Here is a 21,047-nt window from a genome sequence, read left to right as displayed (position 1 = left end):
GGTGCTCAGATCTCAGAGAGCAACAGCGCACTGGGGTTATTTTACTAGAGCAGGGACTCCCACACCTGTGGATTAATGGGGCTATTTTACAATAAAGTTTGGGTATCTTAATTGTAGCTGACTTCAAAATCTCATTTTCAATTTAGCGGGGAGAAACATTCTGTATTTGAATCTCCTTCCAACGGCTTTTATTACCCGCTATGGTTTTTGGGTGAGCCAGATACAACACTTCAGCCCAGCTGGATTTCTTCACAAAATGAGATTGAATACAGAAGGTAGTAATGGAACCTGTGTGTGATGATAATCATAATGAATATTGTAAATGGTCTTATGAATTCAAAAGTAAATTCACTCTGTAGTTAGCACCTAATCCCAGGCTATTTCCTGGGCTGGGTCCTCTGAGCAGCAGGTTCAGCCAGTTGCTGAGGTGCAGGGTCAGTAGAGACCAGAGTAAGTACAATGCTGTGTAAAGACTTGTGTCTCCACAGAACAGAGCAGCCTGAGCAGGACTCTCTGAGTTAGGGCTGGGATGCTGGCCCCAGGGGTAGGCTAAACCCTGAATAGCAGGAGGAAAAAGGAAAAGCCTAGCTTGTCCTAGCTCATAAGAATTCTTTCTTTCTTTTTGTTGTTTTGGAAATTTTTATTTCTTTATTTCTTTTCTTTTTTTATTATTATTGCTTTTTAAACATTTGCATTGAATCACTCTACATTTTTACAGCATACAAAATTGTTTTTTCCAGCATGAACGGTGCACATCGGTTAAGTCACAGACATTATATACATAATCATCAACAGATACCGCTTCGTTCCTGTGTCTGTTAAATGTTCCTCTTCTTTTTTATTTATCTAACCATAAGAATTCTAAGTAAGAAGGAATTTTTTCCAATCTCCATGGAAGACTGCACTTTTTCATATCTCGAATGTGAATGTCTGCATCTCTTTATTCAGTCATTCATTCAAAAATAAAATACTGTCTTTGGCTTTGAAAACTAAAAGTGGACTCATGAACTCCTAACTACAGTACAATGTGTCAAGCCTAAATTAATATATGCTAAGTAACCCAGAAATGTACAAAGACCATGCTATAGATGCACACATACAAGAATAGTCCCTGGAAGGGATGCATAGCATGTTTGTTTGTTTTTTTAAAAAAGGATTTTAAAAAACTATGTTATTAGACTAAAATTTTATTTTCCAGCAGGGTTGTATGCAGTCTCTTCCTCCCTATGCAACCACCACTTAAATTTTTTTTTCTTTGCCATACAGATGATTTGGGTACAGCCAATTCTGATAGCCTGTGTCTTTCTCTTGCCCACACTTGTGTTCCCTGCCAGGCCACTCAAAGACCCTTTGTACTACAGGTTGAAAGAGGCAGTTAAGCCACACTGTACACTATGGGTTACCTTTTCATATCCACTGTTTTGCCTTTAATTAGCTTTCTCCTCTACTACTCCAAAGATATGTAAATAAAACATTTAAATGCTCCTACTGCCTACTAACACACAAGACACACACAGGAAAGATGAAGAAAAAAACAGGAAGAGTAAGAGGGTGTGTGTTTAGTGCTGCGCTACCTTTCTAGGAGTGCCTTGCTCCTACAGTAGGAGGAAGGATCTGCTGTCTGTGTTCCCACCCTCCGAGCATTCAGCATGGTGTCAACAATGTGTTCACTGATATTTAGATGTCATCTTTATATCCCAACAGCGTTGCTTATTCTGGGGCTATCAGACTAGTCTCCTCGTCTCAGAGGGGACCCAGAGTCCTCACTTGGTCCCCCCTGTTGGTGTCTACTCTTCCCTGACTCACCCACCATCTGACCTCAGGGTCTCCCACTGGCCTTCCACTCTTTGTTGTATTTTCTTAAAATTTGTTCCTGGAAAGTGGCTATAAATCCAGACCTGTCCTGAAGAGGATCCAGGGGAGGTATTTATGGGTATTTGTGGTATGCACTTTACGGATATTTCTTTATCCTGGTGGACGGCATAATGCCTAAGTGACCTGTGACCAGGTGTCTCTCTCACAGGATACTTGTTTATACTAGCAGTCTCCGTTGTGGCTCTCATCTGACCTGTGTCCAGTTTATTCCTACTGAGATATCTGCACTCTAGAAGAACCCTGACCAGGAAGAGAGTTAGGTTCAGGCATGTCAGTCAGGTGAGACACATAGGCAGCAACTCAACAAAACACATGAAATAAAAGAAGCAGTTTAATTACCCATTGGCCCATGGTAGAAGAAGAGGGGACCAGCAGTTAGTGTAATGACAATATTGCTGGACTCCCATGTAGTCGACCATGGTTCGAGTCCTGGACCTAGTGGCTTAAACTCATGCCAGGCGCATGTGCATGTATGCCCAAGATCCCGAGGGGAGAATGGAGGAGAAGGGATTGCGGTGTGGCCATGGGTCCCGGGGGGTGGTGGTGATTTCTTGCTTTCTGTCTCTCTGTCTCTCTCTGTCTTTCTGTTTCTGGTGAGCACCCTATAGCAAAAACCTCTCCAAAAAGAAAAAAAAAAAAGAGTAATCAAGTGAACCTATGTAAAAGTAATAGACAGCAAGGTGCTCAATCAGCAGATGGAAAGTAAGTAAGAGAGATTTGTGGACTAGACCTTTTAAGGACCATGGGGTTATCCTTTAGGCCATCCATGGGGATTGTATATTGGCTAGTTTAAAGGAAATTCACACAGGGGGCCAGCAGGTGTATGGTAGTTAGGATGTTGGACATTTCCACATGGCCAACCACAGTTTGAGTGCCAAACCTGGTGGCTTGCTTTCTCACTTTCTCTCTCTGTCTGTGTCTCTCTGATGACTATAGCAAGTTAAAAAATACTACTAATAAATAAAATAAAATAAATAATTATTTTTTTAAAAAATATGTACAAAACTCTATCTCTGTCTCTCTATGGTGAGCACATGTGTCTGATAGCAAATGGAAAAATAATAACAATGGTAAATAAAATTAAGTATTAATAAAAAAGAGAGAACTTATTTACATGACTTTAGTGCTGATAGATTGTATTGTGGTCAGCAGCTGTGAGGTATGTTGGGTTTGGGGACAGTAAGACGAGGAACAAGTGGGCTCTCTCACCCACAACCAATGGGGAAAGGAAGTTTTAGTTAGATCAAGGGTGATGGGTTACAACTGGGTTTTACATAACTCATGTCAGGCCTAAACGTGGATGCCAAGACAAGTACATTACAAAACTATGTGATAGAATCCTTCCAAGAAGTCTCTTTCTGTCCCTTCCCAACCCCACCAAGGCCCTTCCCTAGCTGCCATATGATGCTACATGTCACTCTCCTGTCCTTGCCACATTATCCAAGTTGTCTTGCCTGATCAGGCTCCTGGAGTGGCAGGACTTTCCAACATCATTTGTCTTTTAAGATTACCAGAGTCCAGCTGGAGTTCTGGTGCCTAGTAGGTGGTTGATGAGTTCCCTGGAATTTCCTTGGTGTCCATGTTGATGCTGCTTGCATGTTGTTCATGGGCCCTCCAGATTCAGGGCACAGAACTGGTCTCAGAGGAACCCATAAGCAAGTGACAAAAGGGTTTATCTTCTGGTATTAACTATGGTTTACTTTTCTTTTCCCTCTACCCCTGTTCCTACAATGCAGCTATAGGATAGGATTTATGGATTATTCATGTGAGCATTATGATACAACAGATCATTCTCCTTGCAAAGCTACCTATCCTGGAATTCCTCTGCTCTGGAAGCCAGGTGGGGTAGATGCTCCTGAGTGTTTTCACAGCATTCTCATTAGCTGTCAGACTCAAAGGCAGGAAACTCTGCTATTTACCATGTCCTGTTGCAAGGACATTATAGAAATATATGTAATTCTGAGATTCTAGATCTGGCCACTTTGGTTCAGTTGAATTACCTGGTAGGAACTGTGATTGATCTTCAGTGAAACAGTTTGGCATTATAAACATTCAAGCAATGTAAAATAAAAATTAATTTCATCTTAATAATGTCTTAGTTTTCCATCTCTTTGTTTTGAAAACCAAACAGTTCCAATTTACCAAAACAGTTTTAAACTCACCTTCCTAGGAGATTAGTGTTGACTGAGAGGTACACCTTTCCTTCCCACTGCAAGAATGCTGGTGTGCTCACTTTATACATTCTCTTGGATTTATCCAAATGATCTTGGTTGAGAGATTTTTCTAATGAAATGTTCAGTGCATTTTTCTTCCTTGAGGGTGAGTGATTCATTTCAGCCTTTAATTCTGAGATACTTACATGAAAATCAGTAACAACATCAAAGTGTGAAGCAACAACTTTAGTGCTATGTGTTTGCCCTAAAAGAAAAGAGTCTGGGTGAAGCCTATACCCTTATCTTATGAGAGTTCTGAGGAGAAATCCACACACAGTTCATGAATAGAAAAAAATCAATCCAAATTTACTGCTAATATCATAAAGCAATGCCACCATTTTATGACTTTCCTCTCTCATGAGAATTTGATAGCTGAACTCATAAGATTCCTATTATCTAAAAAAATGAGTCAAAGTAAGGTCACTTTTTCATGGACTGAGTGATTAATAAGAGTTTTTATTACATTTGTTCAATACTTTGGAAATTCATATACTTAAGGAATGATAGAGTTAGGTCCCAGGGATTTTAAGTAATTTAGAAAGGCAAGAGTTTGGGCTGTTCCATGAGAATTATGAATTAGGGCAGAAGGATGTTGGTTTTGTGGTTTTGTAGTATGCAAGTGACTGTTTAATGGCAATTTGTTTGTTTTTTACTAGTATAAACTACAATGAAGCAAATGGAATTTTCTTTACAAATTTCAATCTTTAAAGATGAAGGTTTAATTGAATAGCATATTACATTTTATTATTATTATTTTATACATCCAATCACTGTACATTATTACAGCTTGAAAAATGAATTGTCCCAGCATGAATACACTGTGTATTTGTCCAGCTGATATAATTCTGCTTATTTAAGTAAATGCATTATAACATTTTATGGAACACATTTTCCTTCTGCAAATAATCTTTAGGAAACATAATGTTTACCTAAGCGTCAAGAAAGAAGAGGATTTTTTTGGAGTAATAGATCTTCATTCAGGGACTCAAGGGGGTACACTTTGGGACCTCTCAGGGATTCCTCTATGGGTGACATTTAGCCAACTTTCCAGCAGAGATCAGCCTCAGGGATACTTGCTGACACTGTGGTCAGCTACATAGTAGAGCCCCTGAGGTTTGAATCCATATCTGTGTTAGAATAAGGAATTCATAGACGGCAGCTCATGTCAATCTGGCCACGGGCGACAGTGGTCTCTACTGCACTAACACACTGATTACAAGGTTGTTGGTAAGAAGGTATGAATGAGACAGATACTTTCCATTAGGGATCCTCTAGCTAATGGAGCAGTGGGCACCTCCTCCCAAGTAACAGGAATGGTAGTCTTACTCTGTTCTTTTATATCAATCCCCATTCACATCCATGGTAATATTTGGTGCCCCTTCCCTCCCCTCGGTCACATAAACAGCATTGCCTCTCTAGAACTTTGACAGGAACCCCAACCAGAGCATTTTCATAAAGGGATCAGTTGTCAATCATCACAGGTAAGATGGTCATGCAGATGAGGGAGCTTGAGTTGTACAGTTCCTGAGTTCTGTGCTCTCTGTGCTGAGCTGTTTCTCTGAGGTTCCATGGGGAAAACTATCTGTTGCATATCCCTATGGCAATTCTTTGAAATCTCTTAAGGCGTATAAAAACATTGCTAATAAAATATAAATAAAATTGTGTATGAAAGTAATGCATGGGGGCTGGCAAGTGGCATGGTGGTTAAAGGCACTGGACTCCCACCAAGTCTCAGACCTGGTGGCTTGCTTTCTCACTTCTTCTCTCTCTCTCTCTCTCTCTGATCAAACTGGAAAATAATAATGATGATAATAATTAAGTAAAGTTAAATAAAATAATTCTTTTAAAAAATAATGCATGTTTATTATAGAAAATTTGCAAACCATAAAGAATATTATTCTAAGAAATGCTCAAAATCCTACCCTAGAAAATAATTATTGTCATTAATAAGGTATATTTCTTTTCAGTATTGTTTCTAAAAATAAATTTAAAAATCAGAAATAAAAATTTTTATTATAACCAATATTGACCTGCAATTGAACCTGGTTGAACCAATTATTTGTTTAATATAGTCAATTTTCTAAGATTCAATCTAATTTATAAGTTTGGCTATTACTTTCTCTCCTTAAATATATATATGTATTAGAGGCTTTTGCCTTAGGGCATGTGTGCTTGCTGGAGAGAGATTCAAACAGGAATGAAGAGAGGGAAAGTAAAACATCCCTGGGGGTGGGGTATAGTCATGCTGCAAGCTCTTCTCTATTCACCTTGCAGGGTCTTGGGCATGCACACACACACACCCAGAATGATTGTCAAGCACCTGGTTTGGAACTTGAACCAAAGTTGACCATGTAGGAGTTCAGTGACATAATCACTAAACAATTTGCTGGCCCTGCATTAGTATTTTTAAAAATATTTAAATAAACTCTTAGAAAACACTTTAATAAAGGCATATATTTGAGTCATTGTCAGTTCAAAAATTTCTCATTTCAATTAATTTAGTATATTTCTTAATTTTGCTATTATAAGTAATACTCGGATGATTATATTGCTATGTGAACTTGCATGTGTGTGTGTATGCATAGGATTTGTTTTATACAGAATATAAATATTTGACCTACATTACCAAATTGCTTTTGAGAAAGTTGTTTTAACTCAAGTTATTCTCTCATTAGCAATGTTTGAGAGTTCCTGAGAATTTGTTTTGCCAGCACACTCTACCGGCATTGAATAGTAAGAAGTTTAAATATTTACTATTTATTATTTAAAATGGCATTATTCTTTTCCTTTGATTTGTGCTTTCTCCCAGCTTCTGTGTTGTGGTTCCCCTTAGTTTCCCATGGCTTCAGCCATTTGGCTCTTTCAGGTGTCATTATAAACGCCTATCTAGTAGTGATTAGACCAAGTTATCATCATGGTGATGCCCTTGAGGAAGTGTGGGCTGCCTATTCTAATTTCTGTAATGGAAGTTTAAGTACCTCAAATATAAAAATAACTCTCAAAAGTAAATGAAGTCAACTGACTATATTGTAAAATAATAGTGTAAAATGTATTTATAAAATAAAAAATGAAAGCTGAAATTGGTAAAATACTATGAGCACTAGAGTAGGAGTCATGTGTCCCAGTGTCAGGGTGGCTCAGGCATGCTGCTAAAAACTCTAGCCATGGCCCTTGGCTCAATTTTTGGTTCATCTGCAGTTCACCTAGGTTCACCTAGGTTTACCTGGACTCACAAGAATTTTGCATATGCTGACTGCTCTCACCTCTAAGTGCTAAAGATTTAACACAGCCAAGGGGAGCCCTCAAACAATGAGGTATGGTCTCTGAGTAACACCCCCACATGCCCATTCTTGGTGGAAAAAAATTCAAGCAGGTCTGGGCTGGTCCTACATGAGTCTTCCACTTAGCCCAGTGGCCTTCAGTGACCCCCTGCTCATTTAAACACCATCGTTGGATTTTTTTCTTTCCATGTGTTAGTTTCCAGTACAGCCTGGAATCATGTCCCAGATGCACTCTCTGTACCCACGCCCTTGGCATGAGGCTGCATTAGGAGATCTATGGTGACAACAATGGTCTCATCTTCAGGGCAGTCAATGGAATTGGGGTAAGAAGATCTGAGCTTAGGAGGGGCCAGGTGAGCACTGTTGGGATGGGGCATGCTGGAGTGGCATGTAAGCCAGAACTGGAAAAGCCATGCAGGCAAACCTGGGCAAGCTTGGAGACAAGTCTAATGGCCAAAGTCTTCATCATCCATTCCCTGGAATTAGAGGTAGAGGCTCAGGTCTAATGGACAATTTTGAATTAATTTTGTGTAGTCACTGGAATGCTAACTGAGTAACCATCACCTCCACTTACCTCTAGTGGTCACAGTGCTGCTTCAGAGCCTCACCTCCTCTCCAGAGGAGAAAGGACTTCTGCACCCCCATTGGCCATCAGCTTCCTGCATGCTCTGGGGAAGAAAGAATGGGAGAGTGAGAACATATGCCAATGGCCAGGGACCAACAGGATCAGGCAATAACTTTCAGTTGTGAGACTCTTTCTTATGCAGCTGTTAAAACAAGCTACTTGCACACACCTTTAAGAAGTCTTGCTTCTCTGTTTTCCCTATCCTTATGTTTTTAACACAACACATGATATAACATTATTAAGGGTTTTACTTATTTATTTATATTAATAAACCCTACAAAGGGACCAGGATAACTAATCATGTCACTATCTCTGCACGTGGACCACGGACTGAAGAAGAGAGAAAACTGTGATAGTATTTCAAAGGTCCAGCTGCATTTTCACAAAGAGATGAGTATAATTGTGATAGATTGCTCCTTTCTGTAAATGTTTGCCGTCATTAAAATCAGAGGGAAAAAAAAAAAAACCTCTAATTTGATGAATAGTTCATGCTATAACGTTTGCTCACTGGAGAGACAGAGAGATAGAAAGTGTGAAATCACTCCCTGAGGAGATGATCATGCCACAATCCCTTCTTCTCCATTCTCCTCTGCGGATTTTGGGCACGCACGTACATGTGGCCGGAAGTGAGTTTTAAGCCATCAGACCTGGGACTCGAACCATGGTTGACTACGTGGGAATCCAGTGATGGAACCATCACACCATCTGCTGATCCCCAGGCTCTGGGGTTAATATTGCCACTTTAACATACCAAAGAAGTCAGAGAGTAAATACATTTTGCTTGATAATCAAATTTGGTCAAAAAGTTAGTTTCTGAAGTAACTGGATTTGTGTTTGAGAAGGAAATTAGCCATATACAAGAGACCTGTTAAGACTCAGCTCTGTATAATCCAGCTGAGAGGCAACTGCTCTCTCTGAGACACTCTGAGAAAGCATAAAGCATGGAGCACCAAGAATAGGCAGAGGGTAGATGGTGCAGACAGACAGACATACACTTCTACAAGTATGCAGGAGCAATGACCAACTGGTCCCACAGAGGGGCATCAGAGCAGAAGTCCAGGTGACCCCTTCATCCCTCCAAGAATGCTAGAACTGCTTTTCCTTGCCTACAGAGCCTTCTCAAGTTTGTGGATCTATCCTCCAACTCAAGACTTGGCAGGAGCTTTCCTTGTGCTAAGTTCCTTCTTTTTTTTTTCTGGCTGTTAGGACCTGTGGCCTTTTCTGTGATCCAAAGACTGAAAAAAAAAACTAAAAATATGCCTTTACATTTCAAAGACCGGAAGCAGTTCTCTGCTTCCTCAGGAAGCCCAGCTAACAACAGGAACCCAGTCACTCCCTGCCTGTTGAGAACTGTTCATACCATAAGAGCCTCTGAGATGACTGTTGCCAGGTGTCAGGCGTTGACAGAACCTTAGATTGTCTCCCCTTCAAGCCGTCGTTTTGCTCTCTCAGACCACTTTACTTAAACTGAATCCATTTTTCTCAAAGCCGAGTCATCCCCAGGAATAACAGAAAATCCTTTTTTTCCTCAGTTCTGGAGAGACTTTTGGTGAAGTCAGTGCTCAAGTTGGAACCAGTTTGATCTGTTTTTTGTTTTGTTTTATAAATACCACTCCGAGTAATATTTTTTCTTCATCTTTTTAAAAAATTCTTTTTCTCAAATTATGATTTTTGATTTATATATAATCAGTGTATATATTGTGGGCTACAGTATTTTTTAAGGCACGTATATACTGCATAATAATTAAATCAAGCATATACACATATTCCTCTTCTTCATCATTGAGCATTACATTATGTTGAGCATATTCGGTAATAGTTCTGTTTGTATTTTGTCAAATGCCTGAAGAAGCATGTGTGTGCACAAGACAGAGAGAGAAAAGGCACCTCTCAGTGGGGTTTGGTCATGCTGCTATCCTTTTCAATCCATTTTTTGATCTTTTCAGGATCTTAAGCATGCATGCGTGCACACAGTGTATTTTTCAAGTTGCCAGGGCTGGAGCTCAAGTCCTAGTTGGCTCTGTGGGATCAAGATTCCTCTGTACAGCACCTAACTGCTCACTATGAGGCCAGCCACTTTTTTATTCATTACACACAAGCTCTTGGTCACCTTCTAGTAGGGAGAAGCACAATGCTTCTGAAAGAAGTTAACCCTCACCTTCCACAGCAGGTGGAGTGGAACAGCTATAGGATTTGGGAATATGCTGTTTTGTGCAGGGTAGGGCCCTTCCCAGCTGAATCATATGCACAGCCTGATATACATGATCAAAGGAAGGTTGGACTCTTGTGGGAGCAGCACATACCTCACTGACCAAGAAAGCTACCATGTGAAATCTGGAAGGGAGTTGGGGCCAGATAACAAGAGTCCTGAGTGCCCTGCTGAATAATTGATCTGTCTGGTAGCCCAAGAACTAAAATTCTCAGGAGTTGCAGGCTGTGCATTAGGGAAAATGGTGCTGGGGAAGGAGGAGAATTAGAAAACATGTGTTCGTCCAGGACACGATGACCATTGTCAAATGCTACAGCTGTGAGTTTGTCATATTGCTATTTGATCTGGAAAACATTTTGGATTTTCCACAAGGTTATTTTCTTTAAGGGAACTGCAGAAACTGGTTGAAAAACGAGGGCCTGACTCTTGTATCCATACAGAGGATACCAGTGTCTTCCTTTTGAACTTCATTCTCCTTGCCCCTGTCACTTCTCCAGCAGAGACACCTGCAGGCTCAGACAGCACCACACTAGTGTGTGTACACTAGTGTGTTAGCAGATGCTTCCAGGAAGGTTGATGCCTGAACAGAAGTTTCCATTTTATGGTGGTGTCTGTTAAGATTTGGAAGCTGCCACCCTGGTCTGTATCCACATCACATCTCCCTCTGTGATTTATTCTCTATGTCTGTGTTTCAAACAAAAACCTTGGTTTCTACTATTGTGAAATATTAGGAAAAAGATAATAACTCAGATACTAATGAGGAAACCACGAGGAACTGTAACAGGCATTTCTGGGGCGACAAGAAAGAGTTCTGGAGGCATGAAGTTGAAAGTGGAAGAAAGAGCACAACCCAGCCTAGCTCATGGTGATCAAACTGTCACTATGACACTCCAATAGTGGATTTAATGAAGAAAGTGCAGTGAGAAGCTAACAATACTGTCTTTATGACAGTGTCAAAAGTATTCACTCCCTGGCTAGCCCCATAGCACAGCTGGCTAGCCCTTTGTACAGGGTACCAGATGCTACAAGGCCACCTGTGGTTCAAATCCCAGCCCTAGCAGCTTGAAAAACAGGCTGGACATGTGCGTGCATGTGCCCCAAATCCTGATGGGATAAGAAATGAAGGGCAAAGGATTGCAGCATGATTACACTCCACTTGGGAATTCTTCCTTTCTCTCTTTCTAGCAAGGCATCTGCTTTCTGGCCATTAAAAAACAAACAAACAAACAAACAAACCTAAAAAAAAAAAACAAAGAAACAAACAAGTATTCAGTCCACAGTTAGCACTAACATTGGCAGACATTGCTGAGTCATCTATCCAAATGGTGGACAGAAATGCTGAGATGTTGTATGGGATTACAGTTACTGGTTGTCAAGTGGTAATGTAAAGATCACAGAAAAGAACTGAGGAAGGGGACAGAGTCAACGCATTACACAGTCAAGCTACAGAGAAAGGACTGAATTTCTACAGAAAAGAGTCTAAAATTGACTGAAGAATTCAGATACTAAAGGACCAATCATGTGTAAAATGCTAAAGAATCAAAGTGTTAGGTAAAAGAAGCAAATAGATATAACTGCTGAGAAATGAAGACAATAACATGTATCAGTCTTGGGAACCTACAGTGGAGGCAGAATTCTAAGCTGACTCCCAAAATTCCCACCTCTAGAAGTAGGCATCCTGAGTAATCCCTTCCTTGGTAGAGGCACCACCTGTGAAGGAGATGGACTGTCGCTCTCATAACGATGTTACACTGTTTTGTAAGATTCAGCCTTAACCAACTGCAGAGTATTTCTCTTCTAGCTTTGAAGAAGCACACTGCTCTACAGGCCCGTGTCAGGAAATTGCACGCAACCTTTCGGAGCTGAGAATGGCTCTGAAAACTAACATATGTGAAATAGATTCACTGTCCACTGGTTACCAACTTGTCTGAACACCCACGCACAAAAATTACTTGAAGTGTGTTTATTACCTACATATAGACAGCAGAAGTCAATGGAAGCCTGAGACTCATTGCAAGTCAGTCCACCAAGGTTCAGGAAAATTGCACTGAAGGGGGTAGTCTCGTCTTTGTGTGCCTCATGTGCATTGCACTGAAAGACCCCAGAGAATAGTCTGCCCAGAGTTTTATACCCTGGGGTAATGTGACATGCTATGCTGAAGTTTTGAAAGACATCTGCTTTGGGGACAATAGGCGGTTGGGGCAGAACAAAACAGAACCTATTTTAGCCAGTTCTTCCTTAACTCAGATGTTGCATTTTCAGCACATTCAACTTTATTCTTGAGAACTGTGAAATGAAAAGGGGGAAAACTGGGTTAGTCCAAAGCCACCTGGAAAACTTTCCTGCAACATAGCTTCCTATCTGTGTAAGCGAGAGATACTAAACTTGCTGTTTACTTGACTGACGATCATTATTTCCGTAGTGTTAAGCAAAACTGGTCTTCCTTACTATTGCTGGTGATGATGGGGAAAGGGGCACATATGTGTATACCTGTTTGTAAGCACATGCAAATGTATGTAATACACATCTGTGTATGCCTGTGTGTGCACATCTTTGTATCATGTGCACATGTGTGTGTTGGGCATGTGCACCTTTGTATGTGTGTACATACATGCACTTGGGTGTATGTTTGTACAAAAGGGCTTCAAAAAACTCATGGAAAAATGGAACTTAAGTATGAATTTATTTTAGTGCAGCAAGTTTTGAAATTTATAGGTACTTTTGTTTTTTATTTTAATTACTAGAAATCATGTGCCCTCACTAGACAGAGAGAGAAAAGGAGAAAGAGAAGCCTACCCCTGCCCCAGTGGGGTATGGATATGCCACAATCCCTTTCCTCAGCTTCTCCATCCCATCAGGATTCTGGGCATGTACACATATACTCTCAGTGTATTTTTAAACTGGCCAGGCTGGGATTCAAACCACAGTCAATCATGGGGTCAGCAGTTGGCGTAATGGCTATGTCACTGGACTCCCACGTAGTCGACCATGGTTCGAGTCCCGGACCCAGCGGCTTAAACTCACACCGGACACCTGTGTGTGTGTGCCCAAGATCCCAAGAGGAGAAGGGATTGTGGCGTGGCCATCCCCTCTGGGGAGTGATTTCTCACTTTCTGTCTCTGTGTCTCCCTTTGTCTTTCTGGCGAGCACACGTGCCCTATAGCGAAAACCTTTCCAAAAAAACACAGTCAATCATGTGGTATATGGCTTTCTACACACAGTACTTAACCACTCTGCTACAGAGCTGCCCAAGAATTTTTTGTTTCTTTGCTTGTTTGTTTACAATAGACATTTTTAGTAACTTTTAGAAGACCACTTACATTTATGTATGTGAACATGTGTATGCTTATGCATGTAAATTTATGTATATGTGTGTGTACATTCAGTCTCTCATATAGAATGAACGCACTGGGCAATATAACTGCGGTACACAGGCCCTGGGAGGTTGACCTTTTCTCAGAAGCAATTTGTAATATTCATTATCACTACAGCTATCAGAACTCCTTTGGGAGTTTATAAGCATGTGCGAAGTGTATGCTTATACACTTGCTCTGTCTCACAGGGCTGTCCCCACCTAGAAGGAGGCAGACAACCTTATTTCACACAGTACTGTACAACTTTCCCTTGAGCTCCAACTTCTGTGCCACATCCCACCCTGGCCTCCCCTCTCCCAAACATTATACTCTCGTCCATTTTTGAACTTCATGAGCATTCTTTAGTATGGCTGTATGGTGATATGACATAGTCAGTTTAATTGTAAATTGTAGTCTTTGTAGAAATGGCTTAACTTGCCTTCAGTATAGATTATAAATTCTTTTGGGGACAATATCATTATTATCATTATTTAAAAAAGCATTTATTGGAATTTATCTCTAGATCTAAAAATTCTCAGTAAACTAGTGCATTTAGCTATGTGACACCAATTCCTAATTTTCCTCTGCCATCTCTATAGAGCCAAACATTCTGGGCTCTATACAGACACATGTCCCTCTGATTGACTGATTGAGGTTGGCCTCAGCCTCTCTCCAAAACTTCTCCAAATGCTTATGTAGTCAAATGTGATTTATCAAAGAAAAATGGGAACATTCTGCTTGGATACTTTCACGAAGAGTCTCCACCTTCCCATCCATATAATATAGCATCATTTTATTATGTCCTCATTCACATGAAGAAAATCCCTGGTGGATTCTAGGTCAGACAACCCCATCAGACAGCTCATGGATATTACCAAAAGGTTTTTGATTTTGATTATGAAAAATAGAAATTATCAATTAAGAAAATGCATGTGTTACTCTATGCCTAATAATACATGTGTTTATTAAAATAGTACCTCTACCAGGAATATTTTAAGATCATGAGTAGGATTTTGTTTTTCTAGACTTATGATTGGCTTTTCCTCCCTACGCTGCCTACGAATTCATTCTCTGCCCAGATCCCAAGTGGACTTCCTGAAATTCACATCACATCTGATTTTCCCCCCCATTGCTGTTGAGATAATGCCCAGACTCCTAAATAGGCTTTGCACTATTTTGCATGTGCCTGTCTCTCCTGCTTCTTTCTAGCTCTTCTATAGGCTCCTACACTTAAGGTATGTTTCATTCATTACAATTCCTGCATTCCCCATAGTTTCTAAATACCACCCTTAACACTCATAGACAACTGGTCCTAGAGCATCTTTCCAGGATCTTTATAAGACTTGGTGAGTATTCATATGCCAATATACTCAACACTCTTGAAATCTTCCCAGCCACAGTGGATGCCCTTGATCTGTGTCTAGGGATATGTCTTAGTATGTAGCCATGTCTCTCATGTGATGTGAATGCCCTTTAAGGAGCCCATTAGTTCTGACCATGGCTTCCTGATATCAGGGACTTTGATTTACTTTCTCTATATCCTAAGAATCCAGCCTGGGGCCCAAGACATAGTCAATATGTAGTCAATTTTTGTTTGTTTGTTTTATAAGAGATTTATGCTATAGGGCACATGTACTTGCCAGAGAGACAGAGATATAGAAAGCAAGAAATCTCCCCCTCCCATAGGTGGGATAGCCATGCTGTAATCCCTACTCCTCCATTCTCCTCTCAGGATTTTGGGCATGCATACACATGCATCCAGCATGAGTTTTAAGCCACCAACTCTGGGACTTGAACCATGGTAGATGATGTGAGTCCAGTGACATAACCATTATACCATCTGCTGGTTCCCATAGTCAATTTTTAAGTGAATAAATTATTTTTAATATGACTTAAGCATCTCTTTGTTCTATCAGCTGAGAGAGTCTAGAACAACCACATCTCAGTAATAGCAAACACCTCCGTTGCCCAGATTTTGATATCTAATAACCCTTCTCCAGTGAAGGGAACCAAGGCTTCTTGGAGAATTGGCTGATGTGAAAATTGAGGCAAGAAATACAGAAGATTCTCCTGAAACATCTTGTAGTACCAGAAAATAAGGAAGTGCTTAAAAATGAAAATTCGATGTCAAAGAGACACAAGAGCTAACCAAAAGAGCTCTCAATGGCCAAAGCTGGAATAATTTGAACAAACAAAATAACTAAATTAGTATTGGATTACAATCCAAAGTATGACCCAAATAGCCATGAGTCCATAGTGGTATAAATAAACAGCTAAATAAAGTAAATGTGGAAAAATGGACAAATACCTCACTCAGAAGAATTCTGTGCAGCTTAAATAGCTATTCTGTCCTCAGGAACTATAATATAACCCCTTAAGTGTGGGTTGCACCTGGTAACTTTCTTCTGAGGAGTACAGTAAGGAAAGGGGTGGAAAGTAACTGTACAATGGAGATACCTGATAATCTATCTCAGTCTGGTGATCAAAGTCAATAGCAACAGTGATAAATCAAGTTGATGTTTTGTTGCCTTGATATAGATATGATGAAAATAACATGTTAGCTCTGTGGTCCTCAAACTCATACCCTCAATCTAATTTTGAGAAAAATCTCAGACAAATCCCAGTGGAGGGGAATTTGACAATATGCCTTACCCACACTCCTTAAACACAGTCAAGGTCATCAAAAACAAGTGAAGTCTGAGAAACTGTCACAGTTTAGAAGAGCCCAAGGTGACATGACAACTAAATGCAACAGGGAATCCTGGGACATGAAAATAAAATTGGGCAAAAAATAAAGAAACATAAAGTGCAAGCTTTGCTTAAGAATAGCATATCGATATTAGTGGTGAAAAATCTAACATGCTGATGTAAAATGGTAACAATATGGGAAACTGGATATGAGGTATGTGGTAAATTTCTGTAATCTTATAAATTTTCTATAAATCTAAAAGTATGGTAAATTAAAATTGTTTACCTTTTAAAATCACTTATCGAAAAAAGTCAAATGTTTATTAAAAAATCAATGAAATTTATGCTAAACTCAGGCCATTTGCAAGACATTGCTCTCTGTTATGGCCTGTGGAATTCTGAAAATTTTTATAACTATCATTTCTCTTTTCAAGATGTGATCTTCCACAGATATATTCAGGGCTTTGAATCAAGGGCACAGATCTGAACAATATCCAGGGAAGTAATAGTGTTATGAGTCTAGAAATTAAATTTTCTAATGTTCTAACTATTGATTTTTCTTACAAAGTCTGACATGTCTAACACTTTTATACAACACTGCATCACTGAATCCATTGTACCTTAATGCTGTTTCTTTTTTTATATATATACCATTGATCATTTCAGTACAACTCCAGGCTCAGCATTAGATGCTAAAAGCAACTCTATTGAATATCTTTCTTCAGGTGTCAGCGTTTTCTACCTGGGAGAAAGAATTACATAAAATTGTGTTTGACCCACGCTATCTCCTGCTAAACTCTGAGGAACGAAAACAGGTAACATCGTGGTAAGGCAAGATGACAACTCTAGAGACACAGCATTAAAATGACTGCTTCATCCTGAGACCAAGGGAATCTTTTCATTGCTGATGAGCAGATGCCTGCTGCTTGTAATTTCATTAGTGTGGAGGGGCTATAGACTGAGTACTGTAGCTTGTAAGTTTGTAAATAGCTAGAGTTAAAAGTACAGAGGAAAGTTATTCTCGGAATAGTTCTTGTCTGTTCCTTTTTGTCATGACCCCACAAGAAAAATAACCATATCCAAAGACAAAAATGAAACTTTTTGGAACATTAACCACATTCCAAATGACTGTAAAATAATATGTTAAAATTACTAAGTGATTAGGTCTTATGTAATAATAGCAAAATAAGACATTTTCCATAAGACATTAAGGTTTTACATACTTACTCTCTGGTATAATAATCAGGTTTCAGAAAAGCAAGGAATAGATTAGAAAATATTTCCTGGAGGTCATTTTTTTTTTTTGAGAGTTTTTTTTTTTTGCTATAGGGCATGTGCGCTCACCAGAAAGACAGAGAGAAACAGAGAGACAGAAAGCGAGAAATCACCCCCCAGAGGGGATGGCCACACCGCAATCCCTTCTCCTCTATTCTTCTCTCGGGATCTTGGGCACGCACGCACACATGCCCGGCGTGAGTTTAAGCAGCCGGATCCGGGACTCAAACGGCGGTCAACTAAATGAGAGTCCAGCGACATAGCCATTACTCTAACTGCTGGTCCCCTGGAGGCCATTTAATAGAAAGACTTGACAGAGATCTGTCCTGTCTTTCTAATGGATTAGATCACTGAGCCAAAACTGTTTCCTGGATTAAACAGACAGATAGAAGGACAAATGTGTTGACTGAGTGACAAGAGGGGTGTGTTATATCCAGGAAGGGACTAATGGCATGAAGGCATTAGCTTGCACAGCCTCTGTGCCCAGTTGGGATGTGTGGTACATGGAACACATCTGAGAAGGGCCCTGAGATAAGAGATGGGAGATCTAGATTTCTCCATCTCTGGTTCTTATCCCAATCAGACTCTGTGTGAAGCCAGATCATTCCCTCCCTTTGCCTTTTGAGTTCAGAAAAGAAGCATATGGAAAGTGGGTCATCAAGAACAACCACTGGAAACAGAGTTTTTCCAGAGCCACAAGAGTTATTTCAGAGAGAAGGAGTTCTATTTTCTTGAGCTTGCATGCTATCCATTGGAATTTTCAGGCAGCAGAACCTAGTCAAGCATCAGATGAACAGTATGGAAATAGCAATTTTATTTTCAATTCCATTATCAGTTCATGAAGTTCCTTTAAGCAAATGTCTAGATGATGTAAATGAGGCACAACGAAGCAGTCTCAGTCATGTGGATCCACACCATAGTAACCAAGTCCCATCTCTACCACCCCAATCCCACTAGAATTAGAAACTCTTCCTCAAACAAGCTCAGAGACTGGGTTGCAAGGTTTGATGGGGTCTTAGGGTTGACTACACTAGAATGCAGAGTTTGGACCTTTCAAACACTTGAAATTAATTATATTTTGTCACCTAGCTGAGTTTCATTTTCCAGAAAGAAACATTTAAAAATACATAAAACAAACTAGCAATGGCTTAAAATAATGCTGCAGTAGATGAAGCCAAGTCAGAGCATTAATATATGTTTTTTCTGTAGCTAAAAATAACTATAGACTTTAATAATGGGTAGAATTTCATCCTTTTATTGTAATATTAAAAATTAAAAAGTTCAAGACCAACAGATGGTGTAGCAGTTATGTCACTGGACTCCTACAGGGCCACTATGGTTCGAGTCCTGGACCTGGTGCCTTCAAAATCATGCTGAGTGCATATGCTTGCATGCTCAGGATCCTGGGAAGAGAATGGAGGAGAAGGGATTGTGGCATGGCCATCCTGCTTCAGGGGTGATTTCTCACTTTCCCTATCTTTGTCTCTGTCTCTCTCTATCTCCAGTGAGTGCATGTGCCCTAAGGCAAAAACCTCTAAAAAAAAATCTAAAAGTTCAACTATGAAAACACATACATGATAGAATCACACTAGGCTGTAGTGAAGAGCCCCAAACTGGCTGATGCCTAAAAGCAATGTGTAGATCATACTTGTACTGAATTGTTCTCTCTCTCTCTGTGTCAGGGATATTGTTAGAGGCCATTAGCCCTGTAAATGAAAATTGAAGAAATAATTGAAGAACCATGACCACCCCTATTCCCAAAAGTAAAGTCTACCTTAAGATTAAGCCTTTTCCAATGATTCCAGTTTGATTATTAAGTTGTATTTCTTAGAACGGATGGGAAAGTAAGGGGCTTAGTTTGCTTGCTAGATTGAATTAGTTCATGGGCAGAGGACCATAATCTGCTCTCCTGATACCTGTGAGACATAACCATCCTGCACAAGAGTCATTGAAGGGAGCACAGAGAAGCTGGACTTCTATAGGTTATAGTCAGAGAGTAGGCACCGACCATGATGGGGCTGTGCCTACCTGGCCCTGCCTGTGCTGAGACATCCTGACCTTACCTAGAGATGTTCTCTTTAGTGGTATCAGACTGGAATGTTAGCCTACACCAAGAATCCATTGTTTGGAAAAAGCCTTCAACCATCCCTGTGATATCACCCAGTGGAAAATGCAGACCTGTCTTAATATACTCAACATGGTCTCAGAAGGTTAAATGAAGGAGAGAAGCGAGGAGGTCACACAACAGCCAACGCTCCACAGCATTCAGAGAGTACTCAGATTAAATGCTTGCAACCACATCACTGGAGAAATGTTGCCATTTATAAGAATGGTACTAGAGTTTTACTAAGGGAAGAAATAATATTTAGACTCCATTAAAGAAGCACAGTTTTATTATGAATAAATTGAGTAAGCAAGCATCAAACACAGAATTTGTATGGGACCTACTCTTACCCAATGTTCTCGTGGGAAAAGCTAAGACTCATGGTACAAAAATTAAAACTACCCCTCTACCAGGGGGCTGCAAAGGAAAGGAGAATAAGCCTAAACAGAGAATTGGGGTTGAGGGAGTGCTAATCAGATCAGTTTCTATGGTAACAAATAAATAGTGTTTCATTTTATTACACTGGGACATACAATAGCAAGATAATAACCAACGCTATTGCTTTTAAAAAGTCATGCCCCACTTTGGATAAAATTGGTCTAATTTGTAAAAGAGGAAAAAAAATCCTGCCACATTAAATTATAGCACCATAAATAAAGCAGCAGAGCAAAAGGAGAGGAAAGAGGAAAAAAATCTGATTAGATAGATAAATGATTCTAAGCTGTTAGAGAAGCAGATAATTCTTTCCAATTCTGACCCCACAGCTAGTCAGGTTTTCTATCCAGAGTTAAAATTAATAGAGCAAAACTCTGGCTAATGATGAAGTCATATGCTTTTATCTGGCTAATAGCCCTGTGCTCACCTTTTTAAAACTAGTTTAATTATTAGACAACTGGAGAACTTAGATTACTATTTGGCTTGAAGTAGGATAAACCAATCACATTGTTTCTTAAATGTATGGGGGGGAATTCTTAAAAAACGTTCAAGAAAAATGCGTATTATGAAAAAATTCTAATTGGATTAAGAATATTTTTGCACCAAAACAAACCCGTACTTCAATGCCATATTTCCATGAATATTTTGAAGTCCCCTTGTATGTGCATATTCTTTTTTGAAATTATTTTATTTAATTTTATTTATTAATTTTAATTTGACCAATGAGGGGCAGAGAGAGATTGTGAGAGACAAAAAGTGAGAAAGCAAGGCACCAGGTCCAGGACTTGAATGGTGGTCGGCCATGTGGGACCTTAACCACCATGCCACCTGCTGGCCCCTTGTATGTGCATATTCTAAAATTTAAGTCATTGTGAACATTTTGCTTTGCTGCTGAGTCTTCAAGAGGCCATAGCGTGTTTTTTATTTATTTTTTTTTTGGAGAGGTTTTTTTGTTTTGTTTTGTTTTGTTTTGTTTTTCTTTTTCTTTT

At 39.7% G+C, this 21,047-nt stretch overlaps 1 protein-coding gene across 1 annotated transcript in view; it reads left to right on the top strand.

Moving 5' to 3' along the window:
- TCERG1L (transcription elongation regulator 1 like) overlaps positions 1 to 21,047 on the top strand; it is a 249,209-nt gene that overhangs the window by 219,613 nt on the left and 8,549 nt on the right. The window contains exons 11-13 of the mRNA XM_006146995.2: positions 2,240 to 2,253; positions 2,614 to 2,622; positions 16,970 to 17,059. Of these exons, the coding sequence (XP_006147057.1) occupies positions 2,240 to 2,253; positions 2,614 to 2,622; positions 16,970 to 17,059 (113 nt within the window). The remainder of the gene's footprint in view (positions 1 to 2,239; positions 2,254 to 2,613; positions 2,623 to 16,969; positions 17,060 to 21,047) is intronic.

Source organism: Tupaia chinensis, unplaced genomic scaffold, assembly GCF_000334495.1.
Source record: "Tupaia chinensis unplaced genomic scaffold, TupChi_1.0 Scaffold000197_1, whole genome shotgun sequence".
Classification (NCBI taxonomy): Eukaryota; Metazoa; Chordata; class Mammalia; order Scandentia; family Tupaiidae; genus Tupaia; species Tupaia belangeri.
This window is presented reverse-complemented; position numbering and strand designations above follow the sequence as displayed.